Here is a 17,589-nt window from a genome sequence, read left to right on the forward strand (position 1 = left end):
ACAACGGCCGCGAGCCGGACTCCTCCTATAAAAGTGACCTATCACAGGAGTGTGACGTCATCGAAGGTCCTCTATCCCACTAGGAGCTAGCAAAGACTAAAAACAACAGCTCCCCGACACTGACTCCTCCCATTATTGAGACCTATCACAGGGCCGTGACGTCATCAAAGGTCCTTCAGCGGGCTGGGAGGTAGCTTCTACGCCACAGCGGAGGAGGTTGTGTGTCGTTGTCGCAGGTAGAGCGACCCGAAGAGCTCCCCTGTGCGCGCCGAGGACCGGGCCTCCTCCGGGGGAGAGGTAGTCACCATGGGGAAGTCATTTGCCAACTTCATGTGTAAGAAGGATTTCCATCCTGCCTCCAAATCCAACATAAAGAAGGTGAGAAGCGAGAACTGTCTGCGGATGTGTCAGGACGGCGGCTGATGTATCCACTAACCCCCACCTCCCAAATAAATATATATATACTGGGGTTAAAAATAAGGCACTTCCTATTTTGTGGGCTTTTAGCCAATCAGCTCCTCGGAAAAGGATCACATGATCTACACTCGCAGACACATAGTAGACTGTTCACTTCTGTCCTTGGGATAGCTGATCAGGGGGGGGCGACACCCGGGACCACTCCTCCTAGGCCAGTGACGTCATGCTCATCAGTTTCATGGCCTAGGTGCTGCTCAGTCTCCTTCTGGGCTGCAATACCACACACAGCCACTACACAATGGACGGCGCTGTGCTTGGTATGCTGTGAGGTGGCCGCAGTGCTCACAGCTGATTGGCGGGGGTGCTGAGAGTCGGACCCCCACCGATCAGATATTGATGACCTGTCCTGAGGACAGGGGCATCAGTATTTTTCTCCTGGAAAACCCCTTTAAAGGGTCCATTGAGCTCCGCTGGTGTTTGTTGTAGGACAGATCCAGGACTCCATTAATTTCGTCTTTCTGCTTCTGTGATGGAAAAATGGAAATACTGACTGTTTGAGCGGGATCATGCGACTCAACAGGACCAGGGAATGCGTTATGTATTGGGGCACTCCTATTTGTTGTTGCCCCCCTTTAGTTTGGCAGAGTGGGTGGGCAGTGTGGTGTAAAGTTGGCACAGTTGATGCTTTTAAGATGTCGCCCTGATGTTCTAGTCCGTCGTCTGTCTTAGGCCTCATGCAAACTAACGTATTTTCATTCCTTGTCCATTCCGTTATTTTTTTTTTTTTGCCATTCATTTCAATGGGCCCGCAAAAAAAAAAACGGAAGGTACTCCGTGTGCATTCTTTTTCCGTATGTCTGTATTTCCGTTCCGCCAAAAAACAGAACATGTCCTATTAGGGCTCATGCACACGAACGTGTTTTCTTTCCGCTTCCGTCCCCCTTTTTTTTTTTTTTTTGTGGACCGTATGCGTAACCATTCACTTCAATGGGTCCGCAAAAACAACAGAAGGTACGTGTCCTATTATTGTCCGCAAAACTTGGTGCGAGACCCCCTTCAAGTCAATGGGTCTGCAAAAAATATGGAACACATCTGTATTTTGCGGATCCATACTGTAGAAATGCTATGCCCAGCCCATATTGATCATGTGTTTGGTGATTTAATAAGTTACTGTTTCTGTTTCCGATCCGCAAAAAAATGGATCGCATACGGATATGTTTTGTGGAATAACTGAACGGAAGAGGATTTAAATCGGAGGGAAAAAAACCTCAGATACAGAACAATGGATCCTCTAAAAACGGAACACAAAACAACAACGGTCGTGTGCATGAGCCCTAATTGTCCGCATTCCAGACAAGGATAGGACTGTTCTATTAGGGGCCAGCTGTTCCGTTCCGCAAAGTCCGGAATGCACACGGATGTCATCTGTATTTTTTGCGGAACGTTTTTTTTTGGCGAACTGCAAAATACATACGGTCGTGTGCATGAGGCTTTAGTGACAGAATCTCTCTCGGAGGGATCTGCTGATAATAGAACCATTTAAAGGGTTGTCCCGTATTAAACACTTATTACGTATCTTAGGCTACATGAGACCGACATTGATATAACTGCCTATTCTGGAGGTTAGAAGGGGGGCTCACTGCTGGTTGGTAATGGTGAGGTGCTACTAACTTGAATTGAGGACACCCTGCCTCAATCAACAAAGTAGATAAATAATAAATGGAGTAAGCGAGCACTCGCACTATGGCATCAATTATAGATGTTTAATGGAAAATAGTAAAAAAATACTGGGCACTCTCTTTATATAGGAACCTCACAGTTTATTACAAATATAACATATAGACAATTCATACAATAATATATTTAAAAAAATAATAATAATTTATATTATTAAAAAAAATGTGACAAAATCCGGATGGTAAAAATACTAAATTCCTAAATATCTGTTATAAACACTTTAAAATGTGACAGCCTCTGATTGTTGGGGATAAGTCTCTTGAAATAAATGTCTATCCAACTTATAGTTGGGATATGGTGAAATTCGCTCTTTGGGGTATATGGTGACCCCCAAGAAATATCCTCCAAACGGAATAGGAATACAGCTATTAGATACAGTGATTTACTTGTGCGGCGTCCCACTTTACTCACTGTTCAGCTGTGATGATGTGCTCCGCTGCTGTGCCGGTACTTAGAATTTTTGTGTTCCGGGATATCATATGTTAGTCCCGTTCCCCTCTTTGTCTCTCAGGCGCCGCTCCGTCAGTGTAAGAGCCGGCGTTTGGTAGGTTTACAGATTCCTTCTCCCGCGCTGGACTTTTTAATTGTGAATGAGCGTAATACACTCCTATGGAAGTCCTGTTGGAATGCGCGTCGGGTCTGTGATGAGACGGGGTTAGTCCGGGTATATGCAGTCCTTCAGCAGGTAGAGTCAATGTCCATCGGGGGGGGGGGGTCCTAGCACCAAACGCGTTTAGGGGTCTGTTATCACCCCTTCCCCACTGAGGAAAAAAATTTGTTACAAGATGTTGAGCCCCTTTCTCTGTACAGCTTTGAGATTCTCTAGTAACAGGCTCGGTATTTTTACGGTTTCCCTGATGGCTCCTTATCGCTGACTTCCTAAACACTATTATAGCTCAAAATATTACTGATAAGAATGTGGCTTAAATACGTTTTTATGACCATTTAGCGAGAAGGGTTAGGCACAAAGTGAAAGTACCATTCGCACAGCTAGACAAACGGCTAACCCTTGGTCACAGAACCGCTGAATATTTTTAATAAAGACCAATTAAAAAATTATTTTTAGCCCAAAATGATTAAAATACAGTCATAAAATAAATTGCCCCTGAAAGTGTACATAGTGTTTAAAGGGTTTGGACAACTTCATATACTTTTTTTTAAATACCCCACCACCCAGTGTTATTTGAAAAATTATGGGGGTGGACAACTACTTTAATTCAGTGCATCCTGCAGATATAAGTAGAGTACAGCCCTAACCTTCTGAACAGTGTGTATGCTGTACCCACATCACCTTTATGTGAGAGATGCCGATTTATGGGCATTTGTCGCCCCTCTGCCAGGGCCTTATTTTTTTGTGTAACATTGTTCAGGAGCCTCCAGTGGATGGGTCGTCCATGGGATGTTGGCGTAGGATAAATACTACAGCAGTACTTACCTAGTATATCCAGCACCACCAGCCTTGTTCTCCCCGCGGAGCTCTTTATTCTGCTGCAGCCGTGACCTCACATCGACAACACATAACTGCTGCAGCCAATCACTGAGGTGTCAGTATGTAATACAGCAGTGCATTACAGTCTCTGAGTGTTCTCTATATAAAAATAAAAAAGCTGTTCTTCTAGATCAGGGATTTCAAACCCATGGACCTCCAGCAGTTTAAAAAATACAGTTCCAGCATGCCCGAATAGCTGTAGGCTGTCTATGAGGGAGGTTGTAATTTTGCAACAGCTGGAGGGCCACGAATTTGACATGTGTTCTAGAGGGTAATGTGGTGCAGTAGCCGGATTCCTGTCTAGCTCACCTTTACATGAGGAAAAAGATCACATATTCTGCGTTACAATTGTTAGTTGTGTTCCTGTTTTATCGGCAGGTATGGATAGCCGAGCAGAAAATAACATATGATAAGAAAAAACAAGAAGATTCAATGCAACAATACTTAAAGGAACAGGAGTCCTACAACAACCGGTGAGTTACAGCAGACCCATCCCACATCTAGCGGCCTCTGATCGGACACCTAGTGGTATAGAATAGTCTTCATGACTTATGCAGACTTTTTCGTTTCGGGGTATTAAGGCTCCATTCAGATGTCCATAGTGCATTGCGGATCCGCAATACACCCGGCCGGCACCCCCATAGAAATGCCTATTCTTGTCTGCAATTGCGGACAAGAATAGGACATGCTCTATTTTCTTGCGGAGCTGCGGACTGGAAGATCGGGCCGCGCTCCGGAAATACAGATGCCGAGAGCACATAGTGTGCTCTCCGCATCTCTTCCGGCCCCATAGAGAATGCATGGGTCCGCACCCGTTCCGGATAATTGCGGAACGGACCCATTCTCCGGACGTCTGAATGGAGCCTAAGACTTCTGTTTTCGTTCAGAATTAAGACACGTGCTAGACTAAGATGCATCAAATCTGTTAAGAGGCCGAGGTGCCCAATTCTATGCCCGGTCCTTTTTATGAAATCTGTCACACACCTCCCTCATTCCAGTGTGTTTTTTTTTTTTTGTTTTTTTTTCTTTGTTTTTTTTTTTTTTCTTTTTTAAAAGCATTACAAGAAGAATACAATGAAAAACAAAGACACAATTTTCTGTTCGAGACATTGCGACATTTGTATGCCAGTACATGCTTTGGTAAATTCCCCTCTTGGTGTAAATGGAAGTTGTGACAATGCAGGGATATGCTATTAGTATATGTTGGTGCTGTATATGACTGCAATCTATTTATTTATTTTTTAAAGGAAGTCCATACAGACTTCTGCTCGTCACCTCTCCTGGCGTGTACCGCCAGATCTGCAGCATTTCGGTCACTTGTGGACATAGCCTTAGGGTGTGGACACGCAGCAGCTACAGCGCGGCAGAGGTGCGGGATGAACACCAAGCTGACGTCTAATTTTACCTCAAGTTAAGGCCTCCTGCACATGACCGTATGGCTTTTTCAGTCTTTTGCTGTCCGTTTTTCACGGATCCGTTGTTCCGTTTTTTGTTTCTGTTGTGTTTTCGTTTCTGTTCCGTTTTTCCGTATGGCATATACAGTATACAGTAATTGCATAGATAAAATTGGGCTGGGCATAACATTTTCACTAGATGGGTCCGCAAAAAACGAAACGGAAGACTAACGGATGCATTTCCCTATGTGTTCCGTTTTTTTGCGGACCCATTGACTTGAATGGAGCCACGGAACGTGATTTGCGAGCAATAATAGGACATGTTTTATCTTTAAACGGAACAGAAATACGGAAACGGAATGCATACGGAGTACATTCTGGTTTTTTTTGCGGAACCATTAAAATGAATGGTACCGTATACGGAACGCAAAAAACAGCCAGTAAACGGAGGGAAAAAACGTCCGTGTGCAGGAGGCCTAACTCGGTTGTCAGATGATTGTCTGATCGTTTTTGGCAGCAGTTTAAATGGCAGAAAATGCAAAAAATGGTGCCAATGTGTATGAGTTCGATCATATAGATTATAATGGGCACCAGCTGTATATACCAGTATTCACTGCAGGGGGTAATATCTAGGCTTATAAAACTTTTATGAACGCGTACGACTTAACTTTCTGTTTCTTTCTTGTTCCAATTCCAATTTACAGATTACTGCTAGGGGATGAAAAAGTGAAACATGGACTTACTTTTATGTATGAAGCCCCTCCAGGGGCAGAGAAAGGTATGCAGCTCTTCATGTGCCGTTGGTCACGGTTTTCTCAGATTTTTACCCAATGACTCGCAGGATTCCCTGTGACGAGTAGGTTGAGGCGTTTAGTGAGTGTAAGGATAATCCAATAAATGACTGGAAGTAGATGGGGTCATGAGTAGTTTTGGCTGCAGTCAAAGTTTTACAGCAGGGGAAGGAATACATATTCACTGGGAGAGCAAAAGATTTGGAATGATTGGTATGAAGATCACCATGATCTACAGAAAATCGGGGGTATTCGGATTTTTATTTATTTTTCAAGCTATTCTTTATCCCAGAAAAGGGCATAACTACTCAATTGGTGGATTCCTACAACTGGGACCCCCACCGATCATGAGACTGGGGGCCCATATGCTACCCCTCCCCCGAACTGACCAGCAGGTCAGGCATGCACACTACTGGCTATCTCCGGCAGTCCCATAGAGGTGAATGCAGCGACAGTGCACATGCCTGAAATGCCACTATTTATTTCGTTGAGCTGTGCATGGTATGGGGGCAACCATTCTTGTGATCGGTGGGAATCCCAGCAGTAGGACCTCCACCAATCTAATGGGAATACCCCTTTCATTGAAATAAATTAATAAAAACAAGTAAAAAAAATAATAATTCCATAAAAACAAGTGCAATATTCATGAGCTTAACCATTGACAGACTGGTACAGAGGGGAGAGGACCCTGCCCGTGAGGGCTGACGATCTACAAGGGAAGTCTGGATGAAACGGCAGGTGCTCATACAGTATGGCAATGGCCGAAGGGCTATTGTATGTTGTAGACTTTTCTGAAGAGGTGGGTTTCCAGGTTGCTTATGAAGGTTTTCCATGGTGGTGGAGAGTTTGATGTGCTGGAGTATCTGGTTCCTGAGTATGGAGGATGCGTGGAATAAAGCTTGGAGATAAGAGGGGCAAATAAGAGAACAGTGAAAGGAGGTCTTGTGAGGATTGGGATTACATCTGAGATTTGTGGATGGGCTTACAATGTTATTGTTAAAGGGGTTCTTTACTTTTTTCCTACTGGTGATCTATCCTTTGGATAGATCATCTGCATCTGATCGGCGGGGGGGTCCGTTTTTCTTGCTGTCTGTGTTGCATCTGTGTTTCACTGACACTGAACAGCTGAAAAATAATTTTAAAAGCATCTCTTCTTAATGATCCGTGAAACACAGATGCAACATGGATGGTATCTGTGTTGCATCCGTGGTTTTCACGGACCCATAGACTATAATGGACGTGATGGATCCGTGAACACAGACAAAATAGAACATGCATCCGTACTGAAAACACGGACTCGCGGACCATGCTAAAACACTGATGTCTGAATACACACATTAAAATGAATGGGGACGTGTGCTGTCCGCGGAGAACACGTACAGCACACGTCCGTGAATGAGGCTTTAGACGGGAGGATTTTAAAAGGCCTGTATAACTCTCAAACAACTGGCAGGTTTTTGATTAGGGAGGGTGTGCCTCATAGTACGGGGAGTCCTGATTTAGATACTGGATCTCCTCCACAATTGGGTAGTGCTTCTCACAAGCGGTGTACTCAATCTTTACTTTGTCAAAACTGAGAGAGCTATGTTATTTTATTATTAAAGCGCCATTCATTCCATAGCGCTGTACATATGAAAAGGGGTGCACATACATTATACAAACAATTGCACTAAGAATGAATAAGACTAGGTACAAACTGGTACAGAAGGAGAGAGCGCCCTGCCCGTGAGGCTTACAATCTACATGGTATGGGAGAAGGACACAGTAGGTGAGGGTAAAGGGCATCTGTCAGCAGGTTTGTGCCTATGACACTGGCTGACCTGTTACATGTGCGCTGGGCAGCTGAAGACATCTGTGTTGGTCCCATGTTCATATGTGTCCCCATTGCTGAGAGAAATGATATTTTAATATATGCAAATGAGCCTCTAGGAGCAATGGGGGCGTTGCAGTTACTCCTGGAGGTTCTGCTCTCTCTTCCTCTGCACTTTGACAGGGTCAGCCAGTGAAAACATCACACCTGGCAGAAAGCTGAATTGTAAATTCAGCTCTTAACAGCGCAAAATGCAACTCGTGATCAGTACGAACTGACTAATCCATAGTGTAAAAATTTCAGATGTCTGTTAATAAACTGCACCATATCAGATGGTTTATGTAGACCTGGAAGACTGATGCAGTGCAGTTATTGTATGGGGGGCAGCCTGGCACAGTTGTTTTCAGAGAAAACTATGGGGTCAGTAAAGTTGCAGAGACAGAAACGTGCACCTAATGACTACTGTAATGCATAGAACTGACATTTCTGTAAATCTAATTTTATATATATTTTTTTTCTTTCTTTCCATTCCTGACTCCTCAATCAAGAAATAAAAGAGGTAACTACTATAAAGAGAAAAACCTGCATGCTCGGTCTGTATTCTACAGATTTAAATAAATTGTAATATTAGAAATGTTACTGCATGTAATTCGGAGAAAAGGCTAAGGGCGCCGTACCCAAGGGGCGATACTGCCCCTTACCGCCAGACCCCTTTGTCTATAATGAGAACTGGACGGTTTCCGGCTTGGGTGCGGGAGCAGCCTGTCAGATAGCTTTAGCATATAAAAAAACTGCGAGGAGTCCCCCCCCATCCTCCCTTCACTCTGCAGAATCGGCTGTGGTTGCTCTCTCTACACTTACACCCAGATTGTGTGAATCTACCCCCAGTAGATTGTCCTGTCTGTTTTCCTCTTCATCTACACTCTCTGATACTGTACAACCTATGTAGTCTGCCCTCTCTGAAGACTTGGATGCTTTCTTTCTATCCACTCTCTAATCAGCTTTGCACAGCCCCTTCCCACACTTTCTAATGGTGGAGTTGTACGGCCCGATATTCAGGCAGATTAGTGTGGACGAACACTCCTTCCCGACAATCTGCCAGTCTAAAGGTGCAGCCGATCACCCGATAAACTGTTGTTAGTGTTGGCATGTAAATCATTGTTTCTGGGCAGCAGATTGTGCTGTTTTAAACAGCACCCTGCTTCCCGGAAACAATGCAGCTGTATGAGGACGAGCGATCGCTCCTTCTCGTACTGTGGAGGTGATTTACATGCAGCACTTCCTTCCCGAAACCTGGCTGCACATTTAGTGGGGGTGAACGCTTCCTTCTTGATAATTTGGCTGCTCCTCTGTATGTGCAAATCCACTATAAAACTCAGCTAATATGAGGGAGGGGTAAGGCACAGACAGACAACAGCCAGAAGCAGTGTGCTATTGGAAGTGGATGTACAGAAGTTGCACAAACTATACAACAACCAATGGCGTGATTTGTTTGTTTATTTATTTTTATCCCTTTGCATTTTGGAAGTAAATGAAACATAAAAAATATTGCAAAGGTGTCCACAGCCTTTAAAACGGTTGTCCACTCTTTTACAAGTGATGGCCTATCCTCAAAACCAAACGGCTTAATCCACTGCTGTGTACTGCACCACTGCTGTGTACTGCACCACTGCTGTGTACTGCACCACTGCTGCCGTTCCCTTCAATATGGCAGTAACCAGCTCCGTAAACTACACAACGGAGGATAAGCCATCACTTGTAAAGGCGTGGTGGACAATCCCTTTAAATCAAAGATTTAGGCTATGGTTGGTATAATGTGATTGTTTGGATGGATGGAGCATACATTGTATGACTTGTACCACCGGTTACCTCATGATGTCACTGTTCTCTTAAGAGTGTACCTGCAAGGCAGAGAGAGAAACCAGAAAAATCTATGCTATTGCGATAACTCCAAAGTACGATGCATTTTAGTATATACTGTGGTATGCTCAGCAGGGCAAGCACTGCAGTCTCAGATTTTGCAACTCGTATTGTAAGATGACATAGTGGATCCTATTGAATGCACTTGCATTTTTCTACGTGCCTGACTTCATTGAAATATAATACAGTACGTGAATATTATGAAAGTACACATACATGCATCCCTAATAGACTCGTATCATCAGAATCTTTAGAATTTCACGAGCAGAGACACTCCTGGGTACTTGACTGTGGCTAACGTTGAGGATGTCGGCAGACACGTTCTCCATTCCACTGCTGTGGCATCACTGGAGTGCTTTAATCCCCCGTGGTTCCCTGCTGTATTATTGGATCAGTCCCACTTCAAAATAAACCCTTTTATACAAACTTCCTCTCTTAGCATTTTTTGACACTATTTTTTATAGTTCCAAAACACTGTGATCAGATGTCCCTTCAAATCAACTATTTGCTGGTTTCATGTGTCCGAATGGGACATATGGATGACATAGAGGTCACTCTGATAAAAAAAAAAAAAAACTTTAACCATAAGCACCACTGATGAGCTAAAATGTACTTTTTTTTTATTTATTTTTCGAGAACGAGGGAGAGACGGATTACAAATTTGAGTGGCAGAAGATGGCTCCTCGAGAAAAGTAAGGAATACTGTTGTAACTGAGCTTTCCCAGCCTGTGATTAAAGTCGCCTTTTCACGTAAATGGCAGTGCTTTGTGAACAAGAAGATGACCTTCACAAAGCTTCCGCTCAGAACTTGCAGAGAAGGGTTTAGGCTTCTGGTACCTGTTCTCTACTTTTCATGTTAAAGGCTCATGCACACAAACGTATGTTTTCTGTGTCCGTTCTTTTGCGGGCCATATGCGGAACCATTCACTTCAATGGGTCCGCAAAAAAAAAGGAAATTACTCAGTGTGCATTCAGTTTCTGTATGTCCGCATGGCTGTTTTGCAGACAATGGATCCGCCCCCCCCCCCCCCCCCCAAAAAAAAGATGCAATACGGATGTCAAAAAGACATCCATTTTTATTTTTTTATTTTTTTTATTATGATAGTCAATGTTGTTGCACTGTGACATGCTGCCCAAAGAATTTGATTTTTGTGCGACTTCCGCGGCACAGTCGCAATGCTGACCCTGGCTACAGTGATAAAGTAAGTGGACTCCGTTCAGACAGGCAGTACTGTATGTTTACTGGAAAGGTCAGTTTCTTGAATGGCTTTAGTTGACATTGCCTACACCACATGATTTCAATGCCTGCAACATCTACAAGGTGACCATTTGTTTTTTACTTGTAGGTATGCCAAGGATGATATGAATATCCGAGATCAACCTTTTGGTATCCAGGTATTTGTCTCTTTTTTTTTTTTTTCTTTATTGTTTTCCAATACGTTCTCTAAAGCTGCGTATCAGTTCTCAATCCACATATTCCTCTTGGTGGAAATGTACCAGATTGCTGTAATACATTCTGTGACCTTCCTCTCTCCCAATTTGGAGGACTTGCATATCAATTTGATTCCTTAAAGGGGTTCAGATCCTCAGAATAGGGCATAATTTTGTGTTTTTGTTTTTTTTGTTTTTTTATTATTATTTCTAATATTAATATGCCCCATCAGGAAAACCTTTTTATAGGGCTGGATCCACACACTTCCTCTTTTAGAATTTTTTTGACATCTTTTATAGTTTCAAAAAACTGTGGTCAGATGTCACTTCAACTATTTGCTGGTTTGATATGCCCTAATGGGACATATGGATGACATAGAGGCCCCTTCTCAGATCAGCTGTTTGAGGGAGCCGCAGCGCTCACTGGAGCTCTGGTGAGCGCTGCCGTGTCCCAAAGGTTTGCAAAGCACAGCATCGTCCATTGGATTCACTTGATTGGGACTGAGCTGCACCTGGGCCATGTGACCGATGAACATGACATCACATGGACTAGGCTGAGGTCCAAGCACCTGCGGAGCTCCATGGCCTTTCATACAGCTGATCAGCGGGGATGCCGGGAGTCGGACCCCAGTCAGATATTTATTGGCCTATCCTGAGGCCGTCAATATCAAAATCCCAGAGAACTCCTTTTAAAGATATTTCCTGAGACTAACATATTGGTGACCTGTCCATAGTAGAGACTTGACTAGGAGATCGGCAGGGGTCCAACAACCAGCACACCTCACAATCAACTGTTAGTGGAAGACACGGATTCCGAAAGTAAATGGTGAACAGAGCCAGGACACCACAGTACACTGTCTAATGGCTATTTTGGGTACTTCAAATCACTTGAATAGGTCATCAATACGTTGGTCCTGGAAAACCCCTTTAAATGGTCACTACATTTTCATATAACTTTGCATAAATCAATAGTACAAGCGACCACAAGAAACTTTGTAATATATCTTATCAGAAAGAAATGGCTAGTTATCATCTGTTTACCAGCTGCTTCCCAACACATTCACTATGCACAGAGGGAAAACTGCTAATAAATGCCAGATACAGTGGCCAGAAAGTTATTCCTCATGTACACACACACTGTGTACTTCTGATTAAAGGGGTAATCCCATCTTGCATATTGAGGGCATATCGCTAGGATATGCCCCCAGTGTCTGATAGGTGTCCCACACCTATACTTGGAACAGAGCCCGCAAAGTGCCGGAGAGCGCATGCGCTGCCTCCCTCCGTTCATTTTTGCAGAAACTGTCGAAAACCGCAGAGCCTTTGGCTATTTCCATAAGCCCCATAGAAGTGAATGGAGTGGTGGCCGCGCTTGCACTTTGCACTTTCCTTCCATTTCAGTCAGAGTTCCGAAAATAGCCAAGCGCAACGCTCTGCTTTTTTCTGCACTCCAATAGAAATTAATAGAGGGTGGCCACGAGTGTGTCCTAGCGATATGCCCCCAATATCCAAAATGGGAATACCCCTTTAATACAAAGTTTGTTGAAAGCTCAGTGACATTTACATAAAAAAAAAAAAGTTTGACTTGGAATTTGCAAGCTGGGACTTTAAAAAAAAAAAAAAAGTGTGCACTGTAATACATGGCTTAAAACATTTTTGTATTTAAACTGGTGTAATTCATATTGTTCCTCTGACATTTTGTTGCCATAACCGTTACAGGTTCGCAATGTGAGGTGTATTAAATGTCACAAGTGGGGTCACGTGAACACAGACAGAGAATGTCCGTTATTTGGTCTCTCAGGAATCAACGCAAGCTCGGTCACTGCCGATGGAGCAGGTAAAAGCTGAAGCATTGTCTGTCTTGTAGATTGTATCATTATGAACCACCCCTGGAAAGCATATTTTGTATATATCTTTAGTATCCTTTTGGATACAGGCTTCTGAGGAATATTATTTGGTTGCCTCTTGTACACTGAGTTTAGATATACTTATATTAAGCTTATTGTTTGGTTATGTAGAGTGGTAAAGAATTTCCACAGTGTGTAGATGGGTAAAGAATTTCCACAGTGTGTAGATGTCTAGGAGATGCGTTACGTTAGGGGGTCCCTGCACGTGTTATCTCCCACCTATTCTGCAGTGCTGTTAGAGATTGTCTTCACTTACTCGGTTCCGGTCTTACTGCGGCTCATGCTATTACTTCAATTATTCCTGGACATGAAGCTCATTTCGTTATGACCATACTTTTGTATGTAGAGCAAGGTTCCTAAGACATCTGATTCCTAAGACATCTGTATTTTTGTAAAAAAACAGGATAGGATTCCATTTTGAAAAACGCACTTTTACCACAGTTATAACTCTTAAAGGGGTCATCCCATGATTAATGTAAAAAAATGAAAATCAGACATCATAGTGCATGACAATCTAATTCTAACAAAGCCCTGTACCTCACATGGATACAGGCAACTCCCCATTAATTGCTCTCCTGGATTTATATCGAGCTAAGAGCTCAAGGGGTGTGTCTTTTCTGCTGCAGCTCTGGGGGTGTGTCTCAGCTCTACCTATCACAGCTCAGGAGGCAGTTGAAGGCTAAAACTGAGCATGTGCGGCCTTCTCAGTGAGCAGGACGAAGAAATAAAAAAAAGAACAAACAGCAGATGGTGCTCTACAGATGCATTTTATTGAATAGCTCACTGGCTATATAATTTTTAATTATATGCAATCACAAAAGTATTTAGATCCAGATGCTGGTTTGAAAACTGTCAAATATTTTTTGTAAGACAACCCCCTTTAAGTCGTAAGGATAAATTATTTTAGAAGAGGGGTACATTAGCCTAAAAGGAAAAAACGAAATCCATTATTTGGCTCATGAAAAAGACCTCTATCAAACATGACAATCAGACAAACTGGTATACTTGCTGTCTGGTTGATATGCGGGAAGAAAACCTAACTGGTTAATGTCACCCCTTTCCCCGTACAGAGAGAAGAGGAAGGTCTCTGCGCCTCCTATTCTCCCTCCACGCATCCTGCTCTCTTTCCCCACACAGGCCGAAGGGAGAGCTGGAAGTACAGTGTATGCAGCTGTCCCTTTAACCTGCTCTAATTCAGGCTAGATAATGACTACAACCAAGCTCTTGGTCTTGTTAGAAAGCTAAGATTTTTCACATATTGTCCTGGGAAAGAGCCCTCAATGTGTCCCACTCTGCAGCCACACAGCCCGAGCTGGAGTTGTGCAAAACAGTATTGTGCTTGAATGAACCCCGCTAGGGCTAATTGGTGGTGGTGGGTGGAATGTTAATTTAATTCAAAATCCACTGTCCTATGTTATTTTGGGCGCCTTGTGGCCCAAAAAAAAGTGTTTTTAAAAAGAAAAAGTGTGTACTTGCCTAGTAGTTGTTCTTGGCTTTGGAATGAAGAGGGCAAGCTGGATTAACTGAGATTATGCTGCCGTCTATTACAAGGTCAATGGTAGCAGAAAGTCGTAGTGATTTCTAGCACAATGTCCACTAGCACAATCTTATTGAAAAATGACAGAAGTGCTGAATATAACCATTTATCCCAGACATCATATTTCAGCAGAAGTATAATGATCATTGTTCTTAAGATAAATACCACATATGGGTCAGTCGTGTAGTTAACACATTTGGCTTTACACAACTGGCAGATTAAATGGTTTATAACACTAATGTAAGATAGGTGTTGGTCCCACCTTTGGGACCCCCTCCTATCTCCAGAACCGGACCCCTGAAGTGAAAGAGGGCACGGCGTACTCTCCATTCACTGCTATGGGAATTCCAAAATTATCCGGACGTGCGTGCTCGGCTATTTTCGGAAGTCCCATAGTGGTGAATGGCAAGCGCCCTTCACTTGCACAGTCACCTCTCCATTTACCACTTTGGAAATGCCCTAAATAGCCAAGCCACCGCTCCGCTATTTTCGGAACTCCCATAATGGTGAGTGGAGGGCGGCCGTGCTTGTGAAGTGTGCTCTCCTTCACTTTGGGGGGCCTGCTCTAGAGATAGGTGTGGCTCCCACCTTTCTGATATTGATGACCTAGCCTAGTGATATGCTACCAGCGTTTCAGATGAGACAACCTCCTTAACACTGGCTATGATTGTAGATTATGGCAAATCAGGAAGTTTTTTTATTTTTACATTAGATTTTAATTAAAACCTGTGGCAAAATTGCTTCATTTTTCAAATAAAATTTATTGGGGCAATAAAAAATTGGTTTCAAAGGTTATACATAAATGAATGTCCACAAATTCTGTATCGACAAGATATTTTCCTGTATTTTAGGAGTTTATTATTGATTATCCATTGTAGATTTTATTTTTAAACTGTAACGGTAAGGTAATAACGTACATGGCATGTAAAGCCTTTGTTCACACTCAGACCTTTGAATAGGCTACCTAGATCATTCTTCCTGGCCATCTCCAACCTGACACGTCCCCTGAACGGTTCTTTTTGATAACACATAACAGCGCAAAAAAAGCAATGTTAAGATAACACTAGGATAGGTCTAAAAATACACACGGTTATGGTGAAGGTCACAACCCGACAGCATGAGAAGTCAGAAGAGAGTCCCTCTTGATGAAACCCAATGTGATGTCTAGAAGAGTCAGAAATCAGAGGTTTCCAATGATGAAAAAGATGTGTGAGGTATCGCTACATGGTGGCTTGGTCTTGGAAAGAACGGGCTTCCAATCTGCTTTAAGGGAAGAATCATTTATTGGTCGTCTGTTCTCCATGCGTTTTATAGATGTCTGGTGATCCTGTTGAGAAGGACACAACATAGATTTAAAGAGAGGGCGACATCTGGCAGCAGCCTCCAGGCAAGATGGATTCAAGGCCTTTTAAACAAGAGTTGGCCCTTCACCTGACTAGCCCCGTCTGCTCCTCATGCATCGCTCTAATGGGCAGAATTGTCAGGTTGCTATGGAATAATGGTAGCTTGTCATTGCTTCTCATTTGACCTTGCTTGAGGGTTACACCAAAATCACGCTCTTTATTTCATTGGTGGGGTTCTGTTTCACATGCCATGTACAGCGAAAGCGACAAAGTTTTATACTCCTGTCTGTTACCTGTGTATAAGCATCATTTAAAGGGGTTGCCTCATGAAGACATCTTGGCAATCAGCTGATTGCCGCCGGTTCTGCTTCGGAAACCTCCCCAATCATCAGCGGTTACATCAAAGAGCACCCGCAGCCAGGAAGGTACAGGGGGAACGAATGGCTAACCATCGACCTGGTCCACCAGGGCAAGGGCTGCTCTTTGTGACTCTCTGCTCAGGCTAATGTAGGGCATGTGGCAATGGGTTGACTGGATTAGACAACCCCTTTTAAATTTAAAGCGAACCTATCACCAGTACCTTTATAGATTATCCTCATTGTGTTTCCATACAGTCTTGTGCTGCTTTCCTGCGATGTATATTCATTAAAAAAACTACTTATAAAGTACTCCTGAAGTCACGGTAGAAGTCAAGGGGGTAGCCCTTCCCTCACTCCAGGCTGTAACTCCCTTGCCCTAACCCTTCCTCTAAGCAGTGTAATTGACACCCGGCTCAGTCGCCGGGACCGCGCTTGTACAGGCGGCGCATGCGCTGTCGGCCTCAGTAGCAGCGCGATCCCATCTATCGCGCGGACTCAAGCGCGATCCTGTAACTGAATCGCGCATGCGCCGTCCCTGATGCTTGCCTGTCTTCTCTTCCTCACGCGCGATTCAGTTACAGGATCGCGCTTGAGTCCGACGGCGCATGCGCCGCCTGTACAAGCGCGGTCCCGGCGACTGAGCCGGGTGTCAATTACACTGCTTAGAGGCGGGGTTAGGGCAGGGGAGTTTCAGCCTGGAGTGAGGGAAGGGCTACCCCCTTGACTTCTACCGTGACTTCAGGAGTACTTTTATAAGTCGTTTTTTTCATGAATATACATCGCAGGAAAGCGGCACAAGACTGTATGGAAACACAATGAGGATAATCTATAAGGTACTGGTGATAGTTTATTAAGTGAAATCCAGGTGAAAGGTTCGCTTTAACTTTGCAGATTTTAAACTTTGTCGTGGAAAAATCCAGTGTGCAATCCGCTGCAGAAATCCCAGGCTGGTCTTTGGGTTTCTGCCATAGATTTGCAGTTTGTGCCGATCTGAACATTCATTGGGGTATAATATGTGCATGGCAAGTGGCTTGCCCCTTGTCCGCGGCGTAAAATTCTCTGTTCATATGAAAGGCAATGCGTGTTCCCATTGAAAACGGAAGGAATAACAAGAATATACACTGACCTTTCCCATAGAGTGAACATGCCCTTCAGAGCAGGGTTTTTTTTTTTTTGCTCCCTCCATTGGCTTAATATATTTGCTGTCTAAACCTCCTCCTCCTTGGCTTCCTAAAAGCCTCTTGAAACCCAGCTAAACACAAAAGAAAATAAGTTGTACTTTTTTTTTTTTTTTTTTAAACCTACGAAACATCCTGCAGGGTTGTGTTTAGCATTGGCATTTTGTGGAAAGGCATAAAGAGCCTGACAATCAACTCCAACTAGCAGCTGTAATAAAATCTCTCCCGGCCTATGTGTGTTGACACAGTCGTAACTCAGAAAGCAGCACCGCGTTC

At 43.6% G+C, this 17,589-nt stretch overlaps 1 protein-coding gene across 1 annotated transcript in view; it reads left to right on the plus strand.

Moving 5' to 3' along the window:
* The first annotated feature begins 60 nt into the window (after positions 1 to 60).
* Positions 61 to 17,589, plus strand: part of CIR1 (corepressor interacting with RBPJ, CIR1) — a 31,115-nt gene continuing 13,586 nt past the window's right edge. Inside the window, exons 1-7 of the mRNA XM_040441865.1 lie at positions 61 to 378; positions 4,022 to 4,116; positions 5,742 to 5,815; positions 8,187 to 8,197; positions 10,195 to 10,250; positions 10,905 to 10,953; positions 12,709 to 12,826. Coding sequence (XP_040297799.1) covers positions 307 to 378; positions 4,022 to 4,116; positions 5,742 to 5,815; positions 8,187 to 8,197; positions 10,195 to 10,250; positions 10,905 to 10,953; positions 12,709 to 12,826 — 475 coding nt within the window. The 5' untranslated portion in view covers positions 61 to 306. The remainder of the gene's footprint in view (positions 379 to 4,021; positions 4,117 to 5,741; positions 5,816 to 8,186; positions 8,198 to 10,194; positions 10,251 to 10,904; positions 10,954 to 12,708; positions 12,827 to 17,589) is intronic.

The sequence above is a fragment of the Bufo bufo genome, chromosome 7 (assembly GCF_905171765.1).
Source record: "Bufo bufo chromosome 7, aBufBuf1.1, whole genome shotgun sequence".
Classification (NCBI taxonomy): domain Eukaryota; kingdom Metazoa; phylum Chordata; class Amphibia; order Anura; family Bufonidae; genus Bufo; species Bufo bufo.